Source organism: Pomacea canaliculata, linkage group LG5 (genome assembly GCF_003073045.1).
Source record: "Pomacea canaliculata isolate SZHN2017 linkage group LG5, ASM307304v1, whole genome shotgun sequence".
Lineage (NCBI taxonomy): Eukaryota > Metazoa > Mollusca > Gastropoda > Architaenioglossa > Ampullariidae > Pomacea > Pomacea canaliculata.
The window spans coordinates 21907494-21930272 of NC_037594.1; the positions used below are offsets into that span (position 1 = coordinate 21907494).

A 22779-nucleotide genomic window follows, 5' to 3' on the forward strand; every position below is an offset into this window, starting at 1 on the left:
GATAGCATAACTATTGATTTATTTTAATCATTAAGATCAAAGGTTTATAAATAAGTTCTAATGTAAATTTTAAAGTATAACAGTTTTCAAATATCAAGTTTCCTTGAAATACAGCACACGTAAACTGATACTAATAAAATGATCAAAAGACGTTTATACTCCAAACTATATTCCTATGTGTGTGAATGTCTACACTCTACAGTGTCCAAGTCTGCACAGTTTGTTCATAAACTCAGCAAAGTTAATGACGAATATCTAATTTTATTAATTTTTATATTGCTCCTGGTTCTAGCTACTCACCGCGCACAACAGACAAATCCACGCACACAAGGGCGCTGGTGAATTTTTTCTTTCTTTTAGGGAAGACGTGTTTACATTTTTTTTTTTTTTTTTTTTTTTGGATAGGGAGCTCCATGTTTCTGTGTATACCACAAGTGAGCTGGCGGGAAATTCCAAAATTTAAGTTAAAATTGAATTATAAACATTTTCACTAATTGCTGTATTCACAAGTTTCTCGCTAGGTTCCATCTCAGACACACTGGTAAGCGTGAGGTAGCAACTGAATTGTCTCCCATCACACGATCTTCTGCGTGACATAAAACTCCAAAAACCAACTGTGCTTTCGTGGTCATGTTTGTAGTTCATCTGCCACTGCCTTGCGATGAGGGTGTTTAGGCGTCGCCGCTCAAGTTATACATACGCACTTTTGGGAACTGTAGTTTTTGGTGGGCTGATCTGGTACTGGAAATATGGAGGCGATGCAGTTTTTGCCAATTCAGACAAGTCAATGCGAGGAAGGTGGAAACGATATTTGGATTACAAAAACGGCGAGCAGAGTCGATCAGGTCCGGTGAGCAAGGAAAAGCACTTCATTTGGCTGGGGAGGAAAAAGTAGAAGCAGAAAGGCTAATGCCTTCAGAAGCCTTCAATCGCATCGCTAGTGATAAAATTTCACTGGAAAGATCAATACCAGATGTGAGAGATCCAGGGTCTGTGTTTTTGACATTTTTGTAATAATTTTTTTTTATACTATAGCAACGTGTATTGTCTCGCAGTTCCCCTCCCCCCCTTTCACTCGGTTGAGTGTTTACAGTTAGCCCATATCGACAGTCAATGCATACATCGTCACTTTAATGTATACACAACGTAAATCACAATATGCATGTTAAGGCAGTGAACGTGAATTTGAAAAAAAAAAGATAACACCTTATACGTGTTAAATACTATGCAGATACAAACCTCCAAGATCTTTTATTTCATATTCCACGTCCAGAAGTTCAACAACTGGTGCAAAAGAAATTATTTCAGTATGAATGGCGGAAAATTTGAACAAGCATTTATATATTCTTAGAAGAATCCTCCAACTATTTCAGACCTATATATGGATAATGGTATAAAAGTTGAATGAGTATCTTGCCAGTGTTATTGACAAGTTTACTTTTAACCAATATCTCTTTTGTGGCATGGGACGCTCTGTGTGAGGTGAAGAATGTGCTTAACAGAATAGTGAATGTGTATGGAAAAGTAAGAAAAGAAAGGCAAGGCATACGAGCTTGTGGGTGTGTTGTATAAAACTGAATGTCATTTCAGGAGGGTGTTTAAAACTTTCTTGTTTTGTAAATGCTTCCATTAGAAGTCCATTCTCACTGTAGTCCTGTGTTGTCCACGATTAAGTTATGTGTTTGCTTTTGTTGTGAGAGAGTACTATCATTTAATTCTTCTCTCGTGCAGTTGTATTCCAGTTTATAGCTTGGTAATGTGAAATGCTTAGAGCCTGACCTTGTGCTGGGATTCCACACAATACAAAAGTCATGATGATGATGATGTTTATTATTATGATGTATGGTGTTCAGAGCAATTCCTGTCATGCAGGGTTTTAGCCAGGTGTTACAGTCTCAGAATCACTACTAGTTATGTTTTAGTTTATTACTAACATTTGATCACATATGACCATTATGGGAAACATATTTTCAGATGCAAGAAAATTGACTATCCAGTAGATTTGCCAACTGCAAGTGTGATCATAATATTTCACAATGAGGCCTGGTCACCTCTGCTTCGTACTGCACACAGCGTAATTAACAGGTCTCCTCCTCAATACCTCCATGAGGTCATTCTTTTGGATGACTTCAGTGATAAACGTATGTATAAAGCAGCAAAAATCTTTTCTTTATTCTACATTTCTAAGCAGAAAGTTCTAATTTGTACACATGATAACTTGCAAATGACGCAAAAGTTAGAATATATCTATGCTTGCTTCCTGTCTCACACCTACATCCATCAACTCATCTACCCCACGGCACCTCCACTCCCCTACACCTTGTTGCTACTACTACTACTGCTTTTATCACTTTTTGAACTGGAAAAAAACAGGTAAAATTTTGTAGGGCTAGATAATTCTAGTATGTTGGACTAAAACCTTGGAATTGTACTATCAGTATTTTATACAGTTGATTAATATATGTGAATGGAAATTACTGCTTTATTTGTGCAGCACATCTTGGGGAAAAGCTGAAGAAATATGTTGAAGACACCTGGCATATGGAGAGGTAAAAATTGTAAGAACAACAGAACGTAGTGGACTGATAAGAGCCAGGCTAGCAGGGGCCAATGCAGCCACAGGAGATGTCTTGATCTTTCTTGATTCACACTGTGAAGTCAACACAGGCTGGTGAGCATTTGTTTTTGTGAAAGATGCTTTTCATGGGAAATTCATGTGCAGATTTTAGACAGATTGCTTTATGTTTTTTTTACCTGCACTCCCTGTAAGATGATGTTTTCTTGCAGGTTATAGTTGCAGTCATGTAGTTTATGTTAATAAGTGTTAAGCAAAGATAATGTAAATTGCTAAGTACTGTCACATTCATAAAACACTCTAAAATCATAAATGCATAAATAGATCAAATGCAGAATTTTAAGGCAATCATTTATCATCTATGTGGATAAAGTATTCCTGAAGAATATAAAATAATGTTGATAGTTTTATAAAGGTTTTGAATACACATTTACACTTGAAAACTTAGTGACTTGAGACTCTATGTGTTAATTATCATTTCTTTGGATAATTTGGCATCCTTTGCTGCTAAATATTTGTATTTTTTATGGTAATAATTCAGGTCATCCTTTAGTGACAAACGAGAAGATCATCAGCATATTTTAAAAGAAGAAATACAGTAGCTCTTGCAAGGCTTATATTGCACAGGCTTATATTTCTCATGAAATATATTCCCATGATATTTGCCATGGTGGAGTTGACCATTTATTTGTTAAACATGAACATCAATTAACTTCTTCTTCTCCACTTCTTTAATAATGGCATTCTACTTCTTAAATGGGGCCATAAGCCTTGACAGTCCTTGCAGTAGTGTGTGTCTTGCATTAATAAAAAAAAATAAATCAACTTCTTGAGCAGAATATTGTTTATTTATCTCTTTTGGCAAAACTTTAATTATTTTTCTCAGGCTTGAACCTCTGTTAGCTAGAATTAAAGAGGATCGAACAGCTGTTTTGTGCCCAGAGATAGACCTTATAGACAAAGACACACTGGAGTATGGGGGCACTGGCAGTTATTCAGTTGGGGGATTCTGGTGGAGCCTGCACTTTTCCTGGCGTCCAATTTCTCCCAGAGAAAAGGAACGACGAGCTGCTCACCCTGAGGGATCTGTTTCGCCAATTAGGTATACCTCAGCTGATATACCTCAGGCCAACCAAAATAGTCTTAACCTTATGTAAACTTTTCTTCTGTCACTGTGTGCACATGCGACGGTTGCTACCTGAAAGCATAATTGTCAGCATATACATTGATGAACAGTTTTGGCAGATGCTAATAAAGCTTAAACTTATTTTCTCTGTGCCATGCCAAATATTGTCAAAATATCTTACCTGTCCTAAATATTTGTAATATCAAAGTATTTTGCAATCTTTTGTGTATATATTTAGGTGGGTGTTGGGGGTGGAGGATTGTGTTGGGTTTTTTTTAAGTCTTCTTATCTTTCTTTCTTATCAAAGAAACTGAAATAATGATGAGAGCGTTGGTTTGGGTTTTGTTTCTTTTACACATATCTATTAATCTGTTCAGATATTCATCCTAGATGAAAACCAAATTGGGTTTTCTTCCACACATGGTAAAGGGAAAGTTCACACTGGAAGCCGTTTCAGTAGCTTCATTAACACATGGACCAGTCAGCAGAGAGGCGGGTTGTAGGGGATAAGTATTAATGTGGATAAGGCAGCTGAAATATCAACTCCCTCATTTTCTGCAATGCAGTAGACAGGTGTCTTGTCAAGGTAGCCTTCATTCTCCATTTCTTCATTAACTGCTCTTTGGGAAACCATAACAGATGTATTTGGAATATAGGTTTTCACTGGCCTGTCATGTCTGTTGGCATTATGACAAAATTGTGTCAGATTTTCACATCTTTATTACAGTCAATAAGCTGCCTCTCTGTTCATTATTAGCAGGCATACATTAATCTCAGTATGCACACGCTGCTTAGAACCTCAAATGTAAACAAAACCTAGCAAATTTGAAGAATATACATCACAGCATAAATTCAAATCCCTTCCAAGATTTCTAACATACGTTTGATAAATTGTCTCACTGAAGAAGTCTAGACAAAGTCATCTCAGCAGTGAGTCAACTTCACCAATGGCTCAGTAAAATTGTTTCATATTTATCTCAGACATTGGTTTTGAAATTCATTTTTTAAGCTAAAGTGTGATTCTAAGGTATGGCTAGATTTGTCTGAGCAAGTTTGTTTTTGTGTGCATGAAAAAGAAATAGCAAAAGAACCAACTACCTGATGATCTTACTCAGTCACTTAGGTTGACCTTAGCTCAACTTGTACTTGTAAAGAGTTATCAGTTTATTATCTCAATTTCTAATGGGTGACAGTCAAAGTGTTCAGTCCCTGGTATATTATTCATGTTTATGCATTCACAAAGATTTACCATATTTACAACATGGGCTACAATACTCACTTGCATTACACAGCAGACCATATTGTGAATTGCACGGAAACACTGAAATGTAGAAGACAGCATAGCATCTTCCTAGAAATGCAAAAAATGAACACTGCAAAGGAAAAGACATTCTCAGCAATATGAACTACATCAGGACCTGGCATCTTCACCAATAAAATACAAAAGGTCCTAAGGACAAATCATGGTATCCATTTGTAGTGGCATGCATGAATTCAGGACCATATCATTTTTCTGTGCTACTTGTCCTTGTCAGGCTGGAACCTATTCTGGCTGAAATAAAGAGAGATCGCACCGTCGTGGCTTGTCCTATCATTGACGCAATTGATGATTTTACACTGGCATACTCATTGACTGGGGGCTACAATGTAGGGGGTTTCACCTGGAGCGGTCATTTCACATGGAGAGATGTTCCTGAGGAAGACAAGCTACACCGAGCCTACACAGATCCTGTTAGGTACTTGTCAGATAATCTTTAAAAACCAGCCATGTTAGGGTGGTTTTAAACAGGTGTATAAGGGAGAGTGTCTGCTAGATTCAAAAGCAACAATGGGTGAATTTTTCGTGACCTCATTTCTTTCATCTCCTTTTATAAAGGCTAGAAACATATTTTCAAGAGATATGGTTTTGTGATTGAAAAGAAAGTATGACTAAGAATGTTTCCTATTCACTTGATTTATGTTAGAAATATTAGTTATTTAAAGGGATTTTTAAATCTTAAGCTATTTAAGGAAGATTTAATTTATCTATGTTTTTATATCTGTATGTTATAGTCATCTTTAAATTATATATGGCAGGTTATAAAATAAAACATACTCCTATGAAAGAAAATACTTGTGAGTGTGGGAAAAGTACATTTTTCTTTAGCATTTTTTTTCTCTCTTGATTTCTCAAATGGCTTCTTATTTGGCTTATCAGATGTTGCTTTCTTTTGATGAGGTTTTCCTTACTGTAATAATGTGTCAACCAGTTTGCATCTGCACACAGAATTGCTTTTAAATTACTTATATTTATTATTACATTTTCTGTGGATGCTGGTATGCATGCACACTGTATGCATGAACATATACGGCTTGTGCACAACATGGATAAAATTCTTTTTACACATTTTCATGTTTGATTGTTTTATATGCAATATTTTTATTAGGCCTCTACATGTCTTCATTCTCAATTTTAATTCTTTTATTTTTTATGTAAAACATTTTACAAAATTTCTAACAGTTGTTGTGAAGTTAGACACATTTTCTTTTCATGTAGAGCAACTTTAACGGCAGTGCAAAATGTTTTGAATGTTTGTGTAAAACATTGTGAGGCTTTGATCTTGGCAAGATCTCAGTGCTCTGTAATGTTTTTCTTCTTTATTGGTTGAACATATTTACCTTACAAATATGAAAATGGATAAGATCATTAGTGAAAAGTTTACATGGTTCCAATGTGTTAGCTTCCTTTTCTTTCAGATCCCCTACAATGGCAGGAGGTCTGTTTGCAGCTGACAGAAAGTATTTTTTTGAGATAGGTGGTTATGACCCTGGAATGGATGTTTGGGGTGGCGAAAATCTAGAAATTTCATTTAGGGTAAGTTTCTTTTTAGCTGCATTATGGTCACTTCTGTGTTGTAGTTTACACAGATTTGTTCTCATTTTGGAGTAACAAAATCAGTAGGTTTTTTTTTGTAAGTGGACTTTTTTTTAATCACGTGCATCTTTATGTCTATGGCAGGTGTGGATGTGTGGAGGGAAGTTGGAGTTTATTCCATGCTCTCGTGTGGGTCATATCTTTCGATCTAGCCATCCTTACACTTTTCCAGGTAAAATCTTGCTGGATTCTTTTGATGCCAACAAAGAAGAAATGTGTATTTTACTGGAATGTTTCTGCTCTTAAATTTTTGTAAATATTTATGACAATAGTACTTTTCTTCTGCATGCAGCTTGTTCACAATGCTTTAGGTTGGGGATCTTTTGGGCTTGAGAAATGTGAAATTTAATGTATAGCTTGCTTGATATGCATAGTCTAGAAAATGTTTCAAATAAATAGTGAAAAGAAACATGACCTGTCTGTTTAGCAATGCAAACAAAAAACAGCATGAGCATCCCTTGCTGCAGAGCTTAATCCACAGAAAAGCAACGCTATAGTTGAACAAACACAGGTTAAGGCAGATCAGTAATGTCAATCTTCTCCTTATGGATTTTTATATTAGTGTGGCTTCTGCCAGGGGAGAATATATAGTGCAGATATTTGTGACAACATATTTATATTTTAGTTTTAATTTGCCCTTACTTAAATCTCAGAATTTGATTTCCCCATACTTTTCTTTTTTAAAGGTTTTTGAAATAGATGTCTGTTCATTTCCTTAAATGTTTAGTACTTAAACAATATTTACTTTGGAAATAAGGGAACAAGGATACACATGGGATCAACTCCATGCGTTTAGCTGAAGTGTGGATGGACGAATACAAGCGACTTGTTTTACATGCACAGAAGAGACCTCTTGGTATGATTATTTAAAGTTATTTAAAGGAAAAAGAGCATTTTGGTGTGGTTGGCAAATGGAAAGATGAATAGATTTCCTCTTCTTGTTTCAATTTATTAAGCAAAAGAGCATTAAGTAAATTTTGCTTTCCTAGATAATAATAATACTTTTGCCTCTAAATTATGACGAAGTGGAGATGACTGTTATTTGAAGCTGGATGTGTTTTCTTGCTTATTATAGATATTTGTGTTGTCTGACCTATGCATAAGTGCAAGTATTTGCCAGTGGTAAATTTCATGTTGGTTTAGTTTGCATATACATTTTTCCTAGAAAGATTTGAAATATACTAGTGTGTTTATCTGATTTATCTGGTAAAACTTAAACTTTATTTAACTTGATTTATTTATAGAATGTCCTTCATTTAGTAAACAGCTTGTTGATATCATCTCCATTTTGTGAAATCTGCTAAAGTTATTTTTTTTCCTTTGTTAACTTGTTTTCTGGTATCTGCAATATTTGATTTTAGGATATAAGATGTAACATTAAACATTTACACTATATTTTGAGCACAGGGGTCATTAAGAGTAGTATGCATTGACCAGTGATAAAAGCTAAATACCTAAGTCTTGATGGTGTAATTGTCTGCATCATACATATAGGGATAAACCAGATTTCTTTTTACTTAAAGGTATTCTGGTTTCATTCATGCAGTCTAATGCTCTCTGGTGCATGTGAAAAACATTGAATGTAAGCAAGATCATGTGATAATTTTAAAGAGCATTAGCGGGTGGAATACACCTGAAGCAATATCAATGTAGGCATCTTTTTTTAAAATTAGAAAATCATGAAGAGTAAAAATAATTTTTAGATGCACAACCGCATAACACCAAGACTCACATAACTTTAAATAAGAGACTGTAGCACATCTCAAAACAAAAGAAAGTGGATAGTAGAGTAGCTAAAGGACTGGTCTGCTGCTGGAGGTGTACTTACTCATTGGTTCCAATACAAATGAGGTGTAGCAAGCTTTCCCTGATCAACTCTAGCAGTGTTAAATTCTTAGAGGGTTCAGGACCGTAAGGCAGCAAGGAGAGAGGTGGGAACTGTTAAGGCATCATATTGGCACTAAAAATTAAAAAAAATATAAAGTGACAAGTATGACTAAAGTTTAAAAGTATTACATAAAAAAACATTGCATGATAGAAGCAAAGAGTCTGTCTGCATTTATGTGCAAGGTTGCACCCTCATAGAAAGCTGACCTTGAGAAAACAACCAAAAGATTTATGTTTTAAAGAATATGGGAATGAAGGCATCATTCTGATGTTAACTCCATTATGCTGAAGTCAAAATCGGCTTGAACCTGACAGCTGCAACATTTTGTGGGATATTTTATTTAGTCATTTAACATTATTTAATATTTTTGTAACCATTGTAACTCGTTAAACATTTTTTTCAGGGACAAGACTATGGTGATATTTCAGAGCGTGTAGCACTTCGCAAGAAACTTAACTGTCATAGTTTCAAGTGGTTCCTTGAGAATGTCTATCCCGAGAAATTTATACTTGATGAACATGTCCGTGCCTGGGGAATGGTCAGTAATTGTTTTTTTAAAATATAATCATGAGTTTTATAAATCACAAAACTACTTCTTGTGTTAATATATACATTTATGTGGTAAGACATAAAGCATGATCTACAATTTGGTAAAAGCCTGAAAGCATGTGTGTGTGTTGGTGTGTGTGTGTGTGGGGGGGGGGGGGTTGGGGAAAAGATGTAAAATTTAAAAATATTTGTTCTCCACAATTGTGAAGGTATTTTGATGTCTTACTATCCCAAAACTAGTCAACAATATCTGCTTCATATTTTCACCAGGTGCGTAACCCAGCTTCTAACCAGTGTCTTGATACTCTACAAAAAGATGAAAAGACAGAGTTTGAAATGGGGCTTTTTAGTTGTCAGAATGGTGCTAGCGCCAACCAGGTTTGTCCATAAGATGTCTGCTTATTTCTTATGGGTTTGTAAGTTGTTGATAGGATGATTTTATTCTGCAGACAGTATACATACATAGGCAGTAATTTGTAGGTCAGTTGAAAGAGAAGAAAAAAAAAGTAAAATTATTATTGAGAAAAGTGCTCTAAATGTGCTTAATATTTCCACAAACAGAGCAATCATTTTCTAAACATTCTGAGAGTACATATTATGTTTCTTTCCTTATAGCCAGTTCTCTTAAATGACAACTTTAAAATCCACAGTTTTTTTCATTTTGTTTTTTTGGAGAAAGAAATTTACCCCATATTTTGATAGTCACTGCATCAGTCAGTGTCTACCATCCCAGCATTCTAAGCATGCATATACTAAGGAAGTTAATAATTTTTTCTCAAACAGCTTTCATTTGTCCAAAATTTTTTTTTCCTTCCACTTGTATAAGTGGTTTTTTTTTTCACCAGTGTTTGCATGCAAATACAAATCAAATTATTACTGATAGAGCCATATGCTTTAGAAATTTAATAAACAAAAATAGCTTCATTGAAGATTGTACAGATTTACCATGGCTGAATATTGCTCAGTCAAGTAATGCATATTTATTACTGGTAGGTTCACTGCAATCGAAAGAATGCAGTAACTGATAGAGACTTAGGAATTACATAATATTTTGCTGCCTTATTTTCTTGTAATTAAACTGTGGTCCCTAAAGAATGAAAATGGTAATTTGGCAATTCATATTTATTAGGATGTCAGCTTTTTGATTTGTATCAACATTGAGAAACTAATTCTTGCTATTGAATATGACAATGATTTGTCTTTTGTAATAGGTCTTTTCACTAAGTTTTGATGATGAACTCCGAAGAGAGGAGGGTTGCCTTGATACTTCAGGGCAAGAAGGAAGCCATCTTATACTCAGACAGTGTCACCATCTGAAGACTTCAATGAAATGGAAACATGATAAGGTGAGAAACTGTACACTGCTGGAACATGATTTATTAACATTTTTTTGCAATAATTTATTTCCATCAAAATGCCACATGAAGGAAGAAGATGTCTTCAGAATGCCTACAAAATCTAAACATATGTAATACACTTTTCCTTGCGTTGAAACAGTTTCTTTCTATGAAAAAATGATAATATTATATACTAAAAAAAATGCAATAGTGATTTGAATCCCTCCTTCCTAAGGAAAACAACAAGATCATCCATGCAGATTCTGGGAGGTGTTTGGATGCAGCAGGACAACAGAGTAATGGTTATGTGGTGATCAAAGATTGCCAGGCTGTCGATTCCCAAGTCTGGATATTTCAACATTATCTTGACTGATATATTTAATTATTTTTTGTCTGTGCTGCTGAAGTCAAGCAAAATATGAATCAATTGATTACACTGGTCCACACTGAAATTATTACTGACTTGAAAAGGTCCTAATCTGTAGTATCTTGGTGTACTGAACACAAATATAACCATGAAAACTTTTTATTGGCTCTCGTTTTGAAGATATTTAATGTAGTTCATTTTTTATGTTTCACCATGTAAATTTATCCAGTAGGACTGTAACAACATCCTAAATAAATCTAGAATGATGTAATATTGCATCAGATTGCATAATACCATCATGCACACATCATCTAGAGTTTATTGCATCATTTTCTGATGCAATAGGCTACTAGTGCCAGGCGGCTGCTGAAGTAAGCTGACATCAGCAGTGTACTTTATATAAAGCCCAGTCAAAAAGGTTGAGCATTTAAAATATTTCAGACTGTGGGATGCAGTTTAAGCTGCTGTTACATAAAACTTATTATTTTATCAATTTAGTTACTATATTGAGCACTAATGCCTCAAAAGTTTGTTAATACCGTGGACAATTTTTGCTGTATTTGTGGGAAAGTGACATTTGCCTACCAGAAAAAAAGTATCACTTTTCAAATGAAGAAGGCATATTATTTTACGCAAGATTGGCAAACAAGACAAGCCTTGGGCCCTGCATATATGCTGTGCTACATGTGCAATACAACTTTCGCAGTGGTTGAATGGCAAAAGACCGTTAATGCCGTTTGCAGTCGCCATGTTGTGGAGAGAGCCAAGAAACCACAGAAATGACTGTTACTTCTGCTTAGTTTCTCCTTTTTCTGGTGGGATAACGAAACAAAAGAAGTCAAGAATAGTCTACCCCAACATTCTGTTTGCATTGAGACCAGTTCCACACGATGAGAGACTTCCTACTCCAGAACCTCCAGCAGAATACAGATTTTCACTGTGGGGCACCATGAACCCCACACAAAATAACACAGGAAGAACTAAATGATCTGGTTTGTGATTTGGATATCCAAGAACAAGGCTGAATTACTAGGTTTAAGACTACCAACAGTGGAATCTTCTAAAAGACATCACATAACTTCATATGGAATGCTTTTCGCCTAGTGTCTACAAACGTTCTCAGGAATGTTGGAGCAGAAAACTACAAATAACTAGTAGAAGACATGCTGATGCAGTATCAGAAACTTGGCTGCAATATGTCTCTAAAGATCCACTGTCATCATTCCCATCTGGATTTCTGTCCTGATAACTGTGGTATGGTTAGTTATGAACATGGCGAACGCTTTCATCAAGTTATCGCAACAACAGAAAAAAGATAACAGGGAAAACGCTATCATGCTGGCAGACTACTGCCGGAGACTCCCCTGAACAGCTGTACAAGAGACAGGCAAAGTAATTTAAGACAGTCTATGAATTGATCTTTTACAGGTATTAACCATAGGTCATTTATTATTAGCATGCATTTCACTATGTACACAATAATTATCGCAGATTACAAAAAACCAGAGCCAATTTTGCATTTTGTTTGTCACACTTGTGTTCAGCTGATAAAAATTGATAAGAAATTATTAATTTTATTTCAGTAACATGACTTTGGTAAAAATTTGTTGACCAGTGTTATTGTTGATGCATTTGTGGGTATGCACTCGTGGTTGTGGTTGTGGGTAGTAGTACTGTGTAATTGAGGGTGGCTATTGAATCAAGCTGACTTAAGGAAATAAATACTGCCACATGGCTGATTTGAGACATGAAACCAACTTAAAGGGCAGTACTAGTGTACGGTGGGAAAGGCATAAGTTGCCTTTTCCCTTGACAATAGTCATCAAGTTCCAAGTGCTGAGTTCTTGAAAGTTATACCACCATGCTCCTTAACAAAGGCGATACGGGCATAAAGGATATTAAAGTATTCTTTAACCTGTAATCCATATTAAGCATTGTGCTCTTAATGGTGTGTGAATGTGTGCACACAAGTAAGAGAGAGAATATTTGCCATGTATGTTTGTATCTTGGGTGCTTTATTTTATGATTGCTGTGTACATCCAATGTCTATATATATATTATATGAGGGAAAGAGTCACACTTTACACACTTTAGTATGTTCTTTTGCTAAAGCGAACTATATGAGTAACTTTAATGTTTTAAAATAAAGTTCATTTTTATATGAGTCAGTTTATATTGAAATTTTCTTGTTTCGGTTTAGCAACAATGCGTACATTTTTGATGCCTTTTGATGAAAAATACCTTCATTACCAACGCAGTCCTTTGTAATTTTTAATTCCAGACTGCTATACTTCTGTTATAAAGCGTCCTGCTGTTGTACTTACCATACACAGACTACATAAGATAATGTGATGCATGTAAAGTATTTTTATATTATGCAATCTTATCCATCCTTTTTATGGAGAGTTTGAACTGTTTGTTATGAATATACACCTACCTAATCATGACAAATCCTGGGCAATATATATATTTTTTTTGTTCCCAGTTTGGGCCACTTTAGAATCCAGAAAATGAAGCTTCTTTGTTGCTATTCTTTCACTGACAGTGATACATAAGCTATAGAAGCAAAATGGTTCACCAGTGCTAATGTGCAATTGTTTTGATATAATTCATGCACTTTTATTTGTACCTGCCTGTCAGGTACATTTTGTGTTCCCTAAAGTAGACTTCCTCTGCTCCTCTTTGCCTTCTCGTTACTTATGAGGGAAATGCTTAAGTTGTTAATACAGGTGCTTTTTCATTATTCTTGCCATTTACTTTGCTTCATTTGTGGTACATTATCAACTGTAGTGAATTTCCTTGTTAAGTATAAAATGCATTACATGAAAGTGTTTTAATGTGGTTATAAGTTACAGGGTTATTATTCATGTCATGAGGGTGCCTTTACAAGTTTTCCATTACATTTTGTGGTATGAGTGTATTTAAATCTGGATGAGTATGTTCAAACGGTGCAAGGTTTATCACTTCTTTTGTCCACCTTTGCAAGTACCATCTAACAAGTACTTGTTATTGTATTTTCATATTGAACAAACAGTAAAGACAAATAGCACTATTAGTATCTAAAAGATGTTGATACTCTGATAGCTATCATCTTACCTTCTTGCTTTAAACCTTGGATCTTCTCCCAAATTTCCCCTTGGTCTTGTGGATGCAGTTGTTATAAGCTGCTGCTCAGATTAGCTTCTATCCACTCGAGTAACTATTGTCTCTGTTCTTCTGTGGATCTGATGTGCTGAATTGTTCTTCTGAGGACCCCACAAATTCTGCTTAGCCAGTTGTGCAAAAACAAGCCTTTAACATCATTTTAGTTTTTAATGGTGTATATTTCTGGTTTTTCTGGGGATATGTTAGTATTATTTTGCAAATGTAATTGATTCTATAAAATGGACAAAGTTGGCAAAGTTAACTGTTAGTATAACACTTTGAATACATGTTGCGTACATCAATCAGCATTAGTTTCATTCACAATATCATCCTTGCTATATATAGTAAGAGTCAGTGTTGGTGACTTTAGTACAAAATGTTAAAGTAAGGGCTTTTGTTTCTATTTATATACATGGCTAGCAAGTTTTTTTTTTCTGGTGAAGCTTGTCAAGTTAAGTGTAGGAGCTGTCTGTATATTTGTGTGTGTGAGAGAGAGAGAGGAAGAGAGAGTCACTGAGATAACATAAAGGCTGGAAAGAAAATTAAATTGATTACAGATCTGCTTTATTTCAAAGAGAACACTAGTGGAAAGTTGAAGAATTCTTGTGATGATCTTTGAAATGCTAGCAGAACCTTCTATGCACATCATTAAACATTGTTCTTAATACCTCGTTTTACCTCATTGTTTAACCACCAAGCACAAAGAACATATGCATTTCGGCAATCGTACTTTTGAGACCTAATTCAGCATTCAGTTTTGGATGACACTGAGTGTGATTGTGTACTATCACATGACATGATAACTTCTGAGGTTACTGCAGCTTGATATTTGGTGACTTAATATTTTGGTACATTTTTTCCATATAATGCCATGTGACAAGATAAAAGAAAAGTCAGAATGGTTTTTTAATAGAAGTTTTACAGTAAATGAATTATTCATGAAATACTATACCGTCATGCCTCACTTAACAATGGATAAGTCTTTAGGCCATTGCTGGTTCATCATAGGGTGGACTTATAAAGTAGTAGTTTGTCATCATTATCAAATATCCATTGTACATAATTATATGTGCTGTACATTTGTATGACCGGCAGCGCAGCAGGCTTGTTTATATCAGCATCATCACAAATGTAGGAAGAACATCTTGTACTGCACTGCTGTGACAACTACATCAGCAAGGGATAAGAATTGTTCAGCTTCATGGAAATATTTTGGGACCACCGTTGTATATGCAGTCTGCTGTTGACGGATGCATTGTCATATGATGCATGACTGTACAATGTTTTAAATACTATTTCGACAGGTAGATTTTTGTTTAAACAATTTTGAAAATGTGAAAAAAAATTGATTTTGTTTTAGCTTGGTATTAAAAGTATTAAAATTGTTGTGGGTCTTTAATGAATACGCACATTATTTTAACCACTATTGGTTAGTGTGCAAGTGTTCAAAGAACTGTTTATCTGGAGTGGCATAATTTATGGAACATGGTGAATACTAATCTGGAAGTTTTGACGTTTGATAATTGCTAGTAAAGCAGATCAATATAAGTGAATAGCAAATGATTTTTTAAATTTAATATTGTGAATGTTGGCTTTTTACCAGACTGGGAAAATTCTGATGGTTATCTTGCTACTTAAAGCAATTTAAAATAAAGATTAATGGTATACTGGTATGTTAAATAATAAGATGGTGACAAAGCGTGTGTGGTTCCTTGTACTCTTCTTGAAAATTTTTGTGTGAAAATGCCATCCGCTGAAATGCAGCCGATAAATTTTACAGATTGTGGTTCTCAACGTTTCGCCAGTTGCTGGTGTTTTGCGCAGAAATGGCGTGTGTGTTTGTGTGACCTTTTTACAATCGGGACCATTAACAGTGATTGCTGTCTTGTCATTTTTATTTGCCTCGGTTTGTCAGGGCATTCCGCCCACACACGCGCGCGCGCACACATACACACAGTAGCTTAGCTCACGTCAGCGTGCGAAGAAAACGCAAAAGTCTAGACTAGCGGGTAAATATGACTGAGCCAAGGTTATCACCCATTTCCAGCTGGTCTTTCTTAATGAATCGTGAACAGGCTTCTTCTCCCCACCCGTCAGCGGTCAACTGAGAGGTATGAGGTATGAGAGATGAGGGCCACCGTCTAATGACAATAGCCTGGCGTGCACTTTGTGTGGTGTGTGTGTTTGTTTTTGTGTGCGGACGAACTACCTACCACCTGTCCCTGGCTAATTGCACCGTTTGACAACCTACTGACCGCGCGCGTGTACCTCGGCGCCTTGTGTGTGCGTGCAAGTGAGCTGCAGGTGAACAAAGTCACGTGAAACGCGCGTGCATGTTAGGTTTATGGAAGCAGGTTGCGTACCCATGTACCCATGACGTACAGGTGTTGCCATCGTCTGCAGAAGTCATAATTATGAAGGTCTCATTAATGGACATCAAGAGTTTACCCACGGGTAAAATTGCCCTAACTTGGGTGGAGAACCCGCTGGGTAAGTTACCCCGACAGGCAAACTTGAGGTGTAAAACACAACTAAAGATTTGAAAATAGAAAAAGCAACAAAGAAGCTATGGACAGTCAAGTGCATTAATTCTGAGCAAAATGTTCCTCGAGCAAATATTAGATATTTTTTTTAAAAAAAACTTTCACTTGGAAATAAATGACCAGCGGAGAAACCAAAGGGCATAATGTCGTTTGCAGTAAAGGGCGCTACACTGAGATCATAAAGTCAGCGAACACTGTCAGGCCGAGCCCTGACCTATTGAATTCTTTTGCAAATTTCAGTTTTTTTCTAATGCATAACAGCAATATAATGTATCTGGACAGCCTTAGGCAATTATTTTGTGCTTTGTGAAAAGAGCGCGTGGTTGACTGTATACACCAACTGCCTCTGGCATAAATTTGATACAAATAATTGTTCACGCTTTTGAACTTCATTACACTGGTGCCACAGTATAGTTCCTTTTGTAAAAATATTTTTTAGGCCCTTTTACGTGTCTAAACCATCGTCTTTTTACCCTCTGACTTTCTGGTAGAATCTAAGATGCAAATCTCGTTTCTTTTCCTAACAGTGAAGACAGTGTCAGACAATGAAGTTTTCATTTATTCTTAAAAGTCGATTTAAATTAGCCGAAGCCGCATTGCCGGGTTTGATGGAGACTGATAACTGTTAAATGCAATTTCTTTAAGGCTTGGACATTGGCACCCATATATGTCAACCTTCCCTAGAACCCAATCCCCCTCCTTCCCTTGAGCAGCCGGTGTGCATCTGGGCGTTTTCCGAAGATCCGCCCTGATCCTCTTGTGTTGCTAGCTTTCCTAATATGCAAAATAGAAGGACACAAGCACGCCGGCTTCACATGACTTCTCTTTTATTCTCGACATTTTAAATTTTTATTGTTACACGTTTATGCTCAAGCTACATGTCATACAGTTTCTAAACAACCTGTAGCTAAATTACAAATTTGCTTTATCTCTGAAGATCCCCTACTACGCATCCAATGTTTCGCAGCAAGTCAGCCGACCAGGGGCTCGGGCAAAAAAAGATGCATCACTGATTACAATCGAGTGACCGTTTGAAAACAGCAAAATAGACGAAGCGAGGCAGGAGGGGAGTACATTGGCCACTGCTGCGATGATCGTGGGTTTAGCATTGTAGATATAATAGACTGTCCCGGTGTCAGCCTCCCCAGTTCGGGGTCATTAGTCGCTGCTCGGGCAAGCGTGTCCGCTTCCTGTCCTGGCCGAGTGGATTGGTCTTTTCGTGAAAAGAGTAATAATTTCCCCTCTTTACTCCTGCCAGGCCTTTGAAAGAAGTTCCTATTAAGTGAATATTGTCCCCAAGGCCTCGTATTTGTCAACCACCAAGGGCAGGCGACATTGAGAGAAGGTATATTTAGCAACACTGTAAATATAGCTAAATAAATGTGTATAGCAAAAAGGTTAAGGTTAAAAAAAGTAAATGCTTAAATTACGTGGTTAACATAGTTAACAACAGCATTATTGTGTAAAAGTATGTCGTCTGCAAGATACTGAAAAAGCTTGATCCGAATTGAGCTGAGTATAGTTCTAGATGGAGGGACGCATCACGCGGAGACACAGGGCGACACGAAAACAATTTTGCAAAGTGTCCGACACGTCTGCGATTCTATAAGACAAATGTGGCATTGGAGAAAGTGGGCGGTGATTAGTACTGTTGTAAACTTTCGACAGACGTAGCAGTGCAGCAAGAAGTACAAGCTATTTTTTTATTGCAGAGGGAAAATTCACTTGAAAATGTGTGTTATCCGATAGTTTACCGCTTCATATCTCAGATAGAATCACACTGTATCAATCATCTGTCACGACCACACGTGCATCGCCAGGTACAATGTTGCCTGGAAAAACATTGGTGACACCTGCACTGAGAAAATGAGGGAGTGAAAGAAGAACAAAAGAGAGTGGGAGAAGCTGGGTCTATGTAAGAGATAAAATATGAGTTTTGCACCACGCCTCATCATCGGCCATTCACTATAACAACAATATTGCCTATTGACCATCGACATTTGAAGTTATGGACGTCTAAAAATACAGTAGGCACCACGAACTTGTATTAATGGACTGCTTGCAGATACCCAGTTAACTACTAGAACGAGGCTGGTGTGTATAAAGCTTCCGGTTTAGTCACGTTCATGCTTTTGGCTCGCCGAGAACTTTGCATGTCCGTGGTAAGCATTGTACAAACGAGAGAGAGTGAGAGAAATTATGCTCCTGAAACTTAAAACATCAGGGCGTTTTAAAATAAGCTTGCTTTGAGCACACTGAACAGTAGAAAATAAGCTATTTTTACATTGTATAAATTAATGTAACATGATTTCTCAGACACGTCAGCAGGAACCCAGCTCACCATGAGATTATAGCCTTTTCATTGTTGTCATTGTACGCTTTTTGTCATCACCATGGCATCTAACTGAAGTTCCATGTCTGCTCAGTCTTTCAAGGTGTCAGAAGTCAGGGAGGCCTTCCCCGACTTCATGAGTACGGAGTTGTAGCCACTATCTACAGTTAGTCGTTTTACCAGCTCGGGGAAGGTAACAGGTTGTGTAAACATGGTTTATGAAAACCGAGTCCAGGAGATTGACAAGCTGCCATACCTGTGAGTTACCTGCTAACTCATGTGCTCGGTGCCTGTTGTTTGGTAGTTTCTGTTTACACGAATATATTTCTGCCTACATGTATGTAGCCCGGGAACATACAGCGGGAATTAATAAGAAGATTTAATAACAGGGCTCACCTTTGTGTGGTGCGTCCTGTTACTCTGACTTCAACAAACACTCAGAAATGAACACCAAGCAAGTTGGATGGGGGTAAAGATCTCCAGATACAGCCATGAAAATATTGCCTCCCAGGGCGGGGTAAAATGAAACGGATGCTGTGTTTAGAGTTCATTATTCTCGAGCGCTTCCTGATGTCGCGTTTGATAAATCTGAACCCAGCGTCGTGCTGAAGACAGGAAAATATGTCTTTCAAAAGACATAATTGAGATTATTACCATTTTGTTTAAGTAGAGATGTTGCTGGACCTAGTATTATAGTCCCGGGGAAGGCGTGAAAGCCAGTAGTTATGAAGCAGAGGAAAGTTTACATCTTAGTCAGCTCTGGCTTGAAATTGGAAACCGCCGCAGACCGAGATTCTGCTGGAGCCAATAAGTGGCTGAAAGAAAGAAAGACAGACAGAGGAAAATAAAGAAAGTCAGTTGTCCTTCGACTGGACACTCTTGCCTATCGGCCTTCCACCAGCTGAAATGGAAGTATGATGGTCGTGGAGGGTTTCGAACTGTTTTCCAAGAAGATATTAAACAGTACCGGTGGTGACTTGAACGAGAGAGAGAGAGAAAGGCGGATTTACGGACAGACGAGCACGGGATTACAGGATGGGGGATTTGCAGTTACACAGACGACACACACCATGCAGGGAAATTCAGATCCAGAGAGAAGCTCTTAGAAAGCAACTCTTTTTTCCCCTTCGAGAGAGAGGTTACGACTAGGTGGTTGCTGTCCTCATGGCGGCCGAACAATCTACATCAGCGTGCACGGTGCACGCACGCTCGCGCTGTCCGTTGCGGGACAATCGCTGTGAGCAGTGGAGTGGTTCATCAATATTCCGGCTCGTCATTTGCAGCTGAAGAGATGAATTATGCGAACACCGCTCTGCTACTATAAGCCGAAATGCATCATATCATATCGGCCGTTTCTGTCCTCCCAGGACACCTTAGTCACAAAAGAATGCTGGCTGTGGGCGCTCTCTTTCCTGCTCATGCGATAAAACTAGATTTCTTATTATGAAGAAGAAACTCATTAGAAGACGGGACATGGAGTGGCCTTGCAGGTGACGCAGCCTCATTGTGGCAGCGGGATGAGGAAATGTGCCCCCGCTCCCCCTCCTCTCCTCCACCTCCCTCCCACGACTTGGCCGCTCTACCTGTTTAACCGATCAAATCCCGTGTTAAGATGGCGTGGTGCCCTCTAGTGTTCCTCTACGACCACGACCGACTCTGAAGAACAGCTTTCGTTCCTCTCTTCAACGAGCAGCAGAGTCCATCAAGTGCTCCTACACCTCCGCAACAACGGACACAAGTCTTAGTCACAGCTCTGTACTTCTTGCAAACCATCCACACAGCAGGTATTTTGGCAAGGTTGTCTTGTAGAACAAGATAAAACCAAATAAAACGAAAAATACAACGTACACTTTCCAAGGTTTAGCAACGATATAATGCATCTACATAATCTTTAGGCAATTATTTTTGTGCTTTGTGAAAAGAAACCGGGAGTACTGAGTGTGTTGTACCTACCACACCAGTGCTTGCTGCAACATCAAAGTCCTCTCGCAGTTCGTTGATAAAAATGATTATTTACACCGTTGGACTTCATTACACAGGTGTGACAGTATAGTTCCTCTGTGAAGTTTTTCTTTCAGGCCCTGATATATATCTGAACCATCGTCTTGCAATAGCTTTTTGGGTCTCTTTCTCTGTGTCTCGTCCGACCAGTTCCACCCTACCAGAAATCCGACAGCAAGAACGAGATTGAAAAAAGCTGGTTGATTGTAATAGATTGTACAGCTAATGACTGTCCGTATTTCCATCCAAAGTGGTCGAACAGGGATGACAGGAATGTGCAAATAAAATATAAAAGTTGGTAATGCGACAGCTTTTGGACACAGACACATAGATAACTCGAATGATAAATATGTGTAGAAAAGGATAAAATGCAGTACTTACTCTCACTCTCTCTCTCTCTCTCTCTCACACACACACATATAAAATTTCAGACTAGATGGTCGATCAAGATTATCGGAAAATAAATAAAGTGGAACTATCGAAGAAACGCCCGGCAGTAGTAATAAGCTGGTATCGGGAAGTTAAAGTGAGGCGATAGGCTAGGCTCTCAGTGTTCGTTTTTTCAACCATCGATCTCGCCACTGCCTGAATTGCACAGCTGCAGCAGGTAGTGTGTGTGCGCACGCGTGCTTGCGTGCTTGCATGCGTGTGTTCTCTACTTGTGTAGCAACATTTTTTTTAATATGAAATAAATGAATGGTCTAAAACGAACAGAATATGCAAGTTTCCGACAGTAACCTGCCGCAGGTGTCAACTCTACCTCTTATATATATATATCCACCCAAGTATGCACTGCTCTACACTCGTACATAAAGTTTTAGACCTATGTATATATGCAAGTGCGCGCATTTGCATATATCTATGGAAGATTGTACTTATTGTTCATATAAAAACTGGTTCATGAAGGCAGAAGTTGTTAGCTGTAACTTAATAAAGCACGCACGTGTTCTGACAGAGAGGTTTATGTAAGCGCAGTGCCTCTCGTAGTTAATTTTATGGCTGCTTGGTTTTATTCTCAAGCTGGATGCTGCTGCTGGCATATTGCTGGCCATATTTAGCATTCATTATCAATTCTAGGATTATTGTTCCTGTACCCTTTCAATGGTTAATTCATTGATAGTAATTTTGTATCATCTGCATGAGCTATATGTATAATTATAAACACACATCAGTTTTTGCAATGGCTACAACTTTTGTGTATAGTTATCACAATGGTCATAGAAAGTTATCGACTGAAAATGTAAGAAATTAAAATGTAGGGGCTTTATAGTAAGTTCCGTGGACCTGAAGTCGCTGAAAATAATTTTGTATCTGGAAAAAACGGTCAGATAACAAGTAAGCATTATTACAGGAACAACGTCTACGTCATTCACCAAAAAAAAAAAAAAAAAAAAAAAAAAAAAAAAAAATCAGTAAGGGTTAAAAACTACTAGTTCCTTAAACTAATTAACGATATCTTTAGTTTGAGACTCGCCTCTCGCAAGGTGAGAAACTTCTAGTCTCAGAAAGCTACTAGAGGCAGCGCGCTCGACTTACGAGGACTACTTGAAGCAGGGAAGGAAGGAAGGCAGGAGAGCGGAAAGACGAAGAGAACAATGGGAAAGGGCTATGTGGACCGTGGAGGAGATCGATCGACACGGTATTGAAGACAACCAAGGAGGGGTAACCCAGGTGTCCAAGTGTCAACACTGAGGATGACGATCCTTCTGCTCTGTCACGGTTAGGTAGCGTCGAGTGCTTCGCCCACGTGTCCAACTACCGAGTCACTAGAACGACTCTGTGTATGTGTGTGTGTTTTAGCGGGCAAGGTGTATTTTATGTTAACCCTAACAATAATTACTATAATAACAGGAAAAACAGTTCTCACTAAATAAATATTGTCATTATAGTCACGTTTATTATAATTTCTGCAGGGGTGAAAGTCTACTTGTAAGCATGCTAATTATATGCATGATACATTTTGTTGTTATCACGTTGTACCCCTTGAAAATCGGATCGAAAGT

The 22779-nt window shown here is 37.5% G+C and overlaps 1 protein-coding gene across 1 annotated transcript; it reads left to right on the forward strand.

Annotated features, from left to right (window-relative positions):
- The first annotated feature begins 575 nt into the window (after positions 1–575).
- Positions 576–15686, forward strand: LOC112563781 (probable N-acetylgalactosaminyltransferase 9). The gene is given in 15 exon segments (XM_025238107.1): positions 576–845; positions 848–989; positions 1975–2141; positions 2495–2539; positions 2542–2671; positions 3462–3677; positions 5237–5437; positions 6438–6555; positions 6700–6787; positions 7373–7440; positions 7442–7471; positions 8907–9041; positions 9323–9430; positions 10264–10398; positions 10625–15686. Coding segments are annotated over 15 exon segments (1905 nt in total). The 5' UTR covers positions 576–661; the 3' UTR covers positions 10763–15686.
- The last annotated feature ends 7093 nt before the right edge of the window (positions 15687–22779 follow it).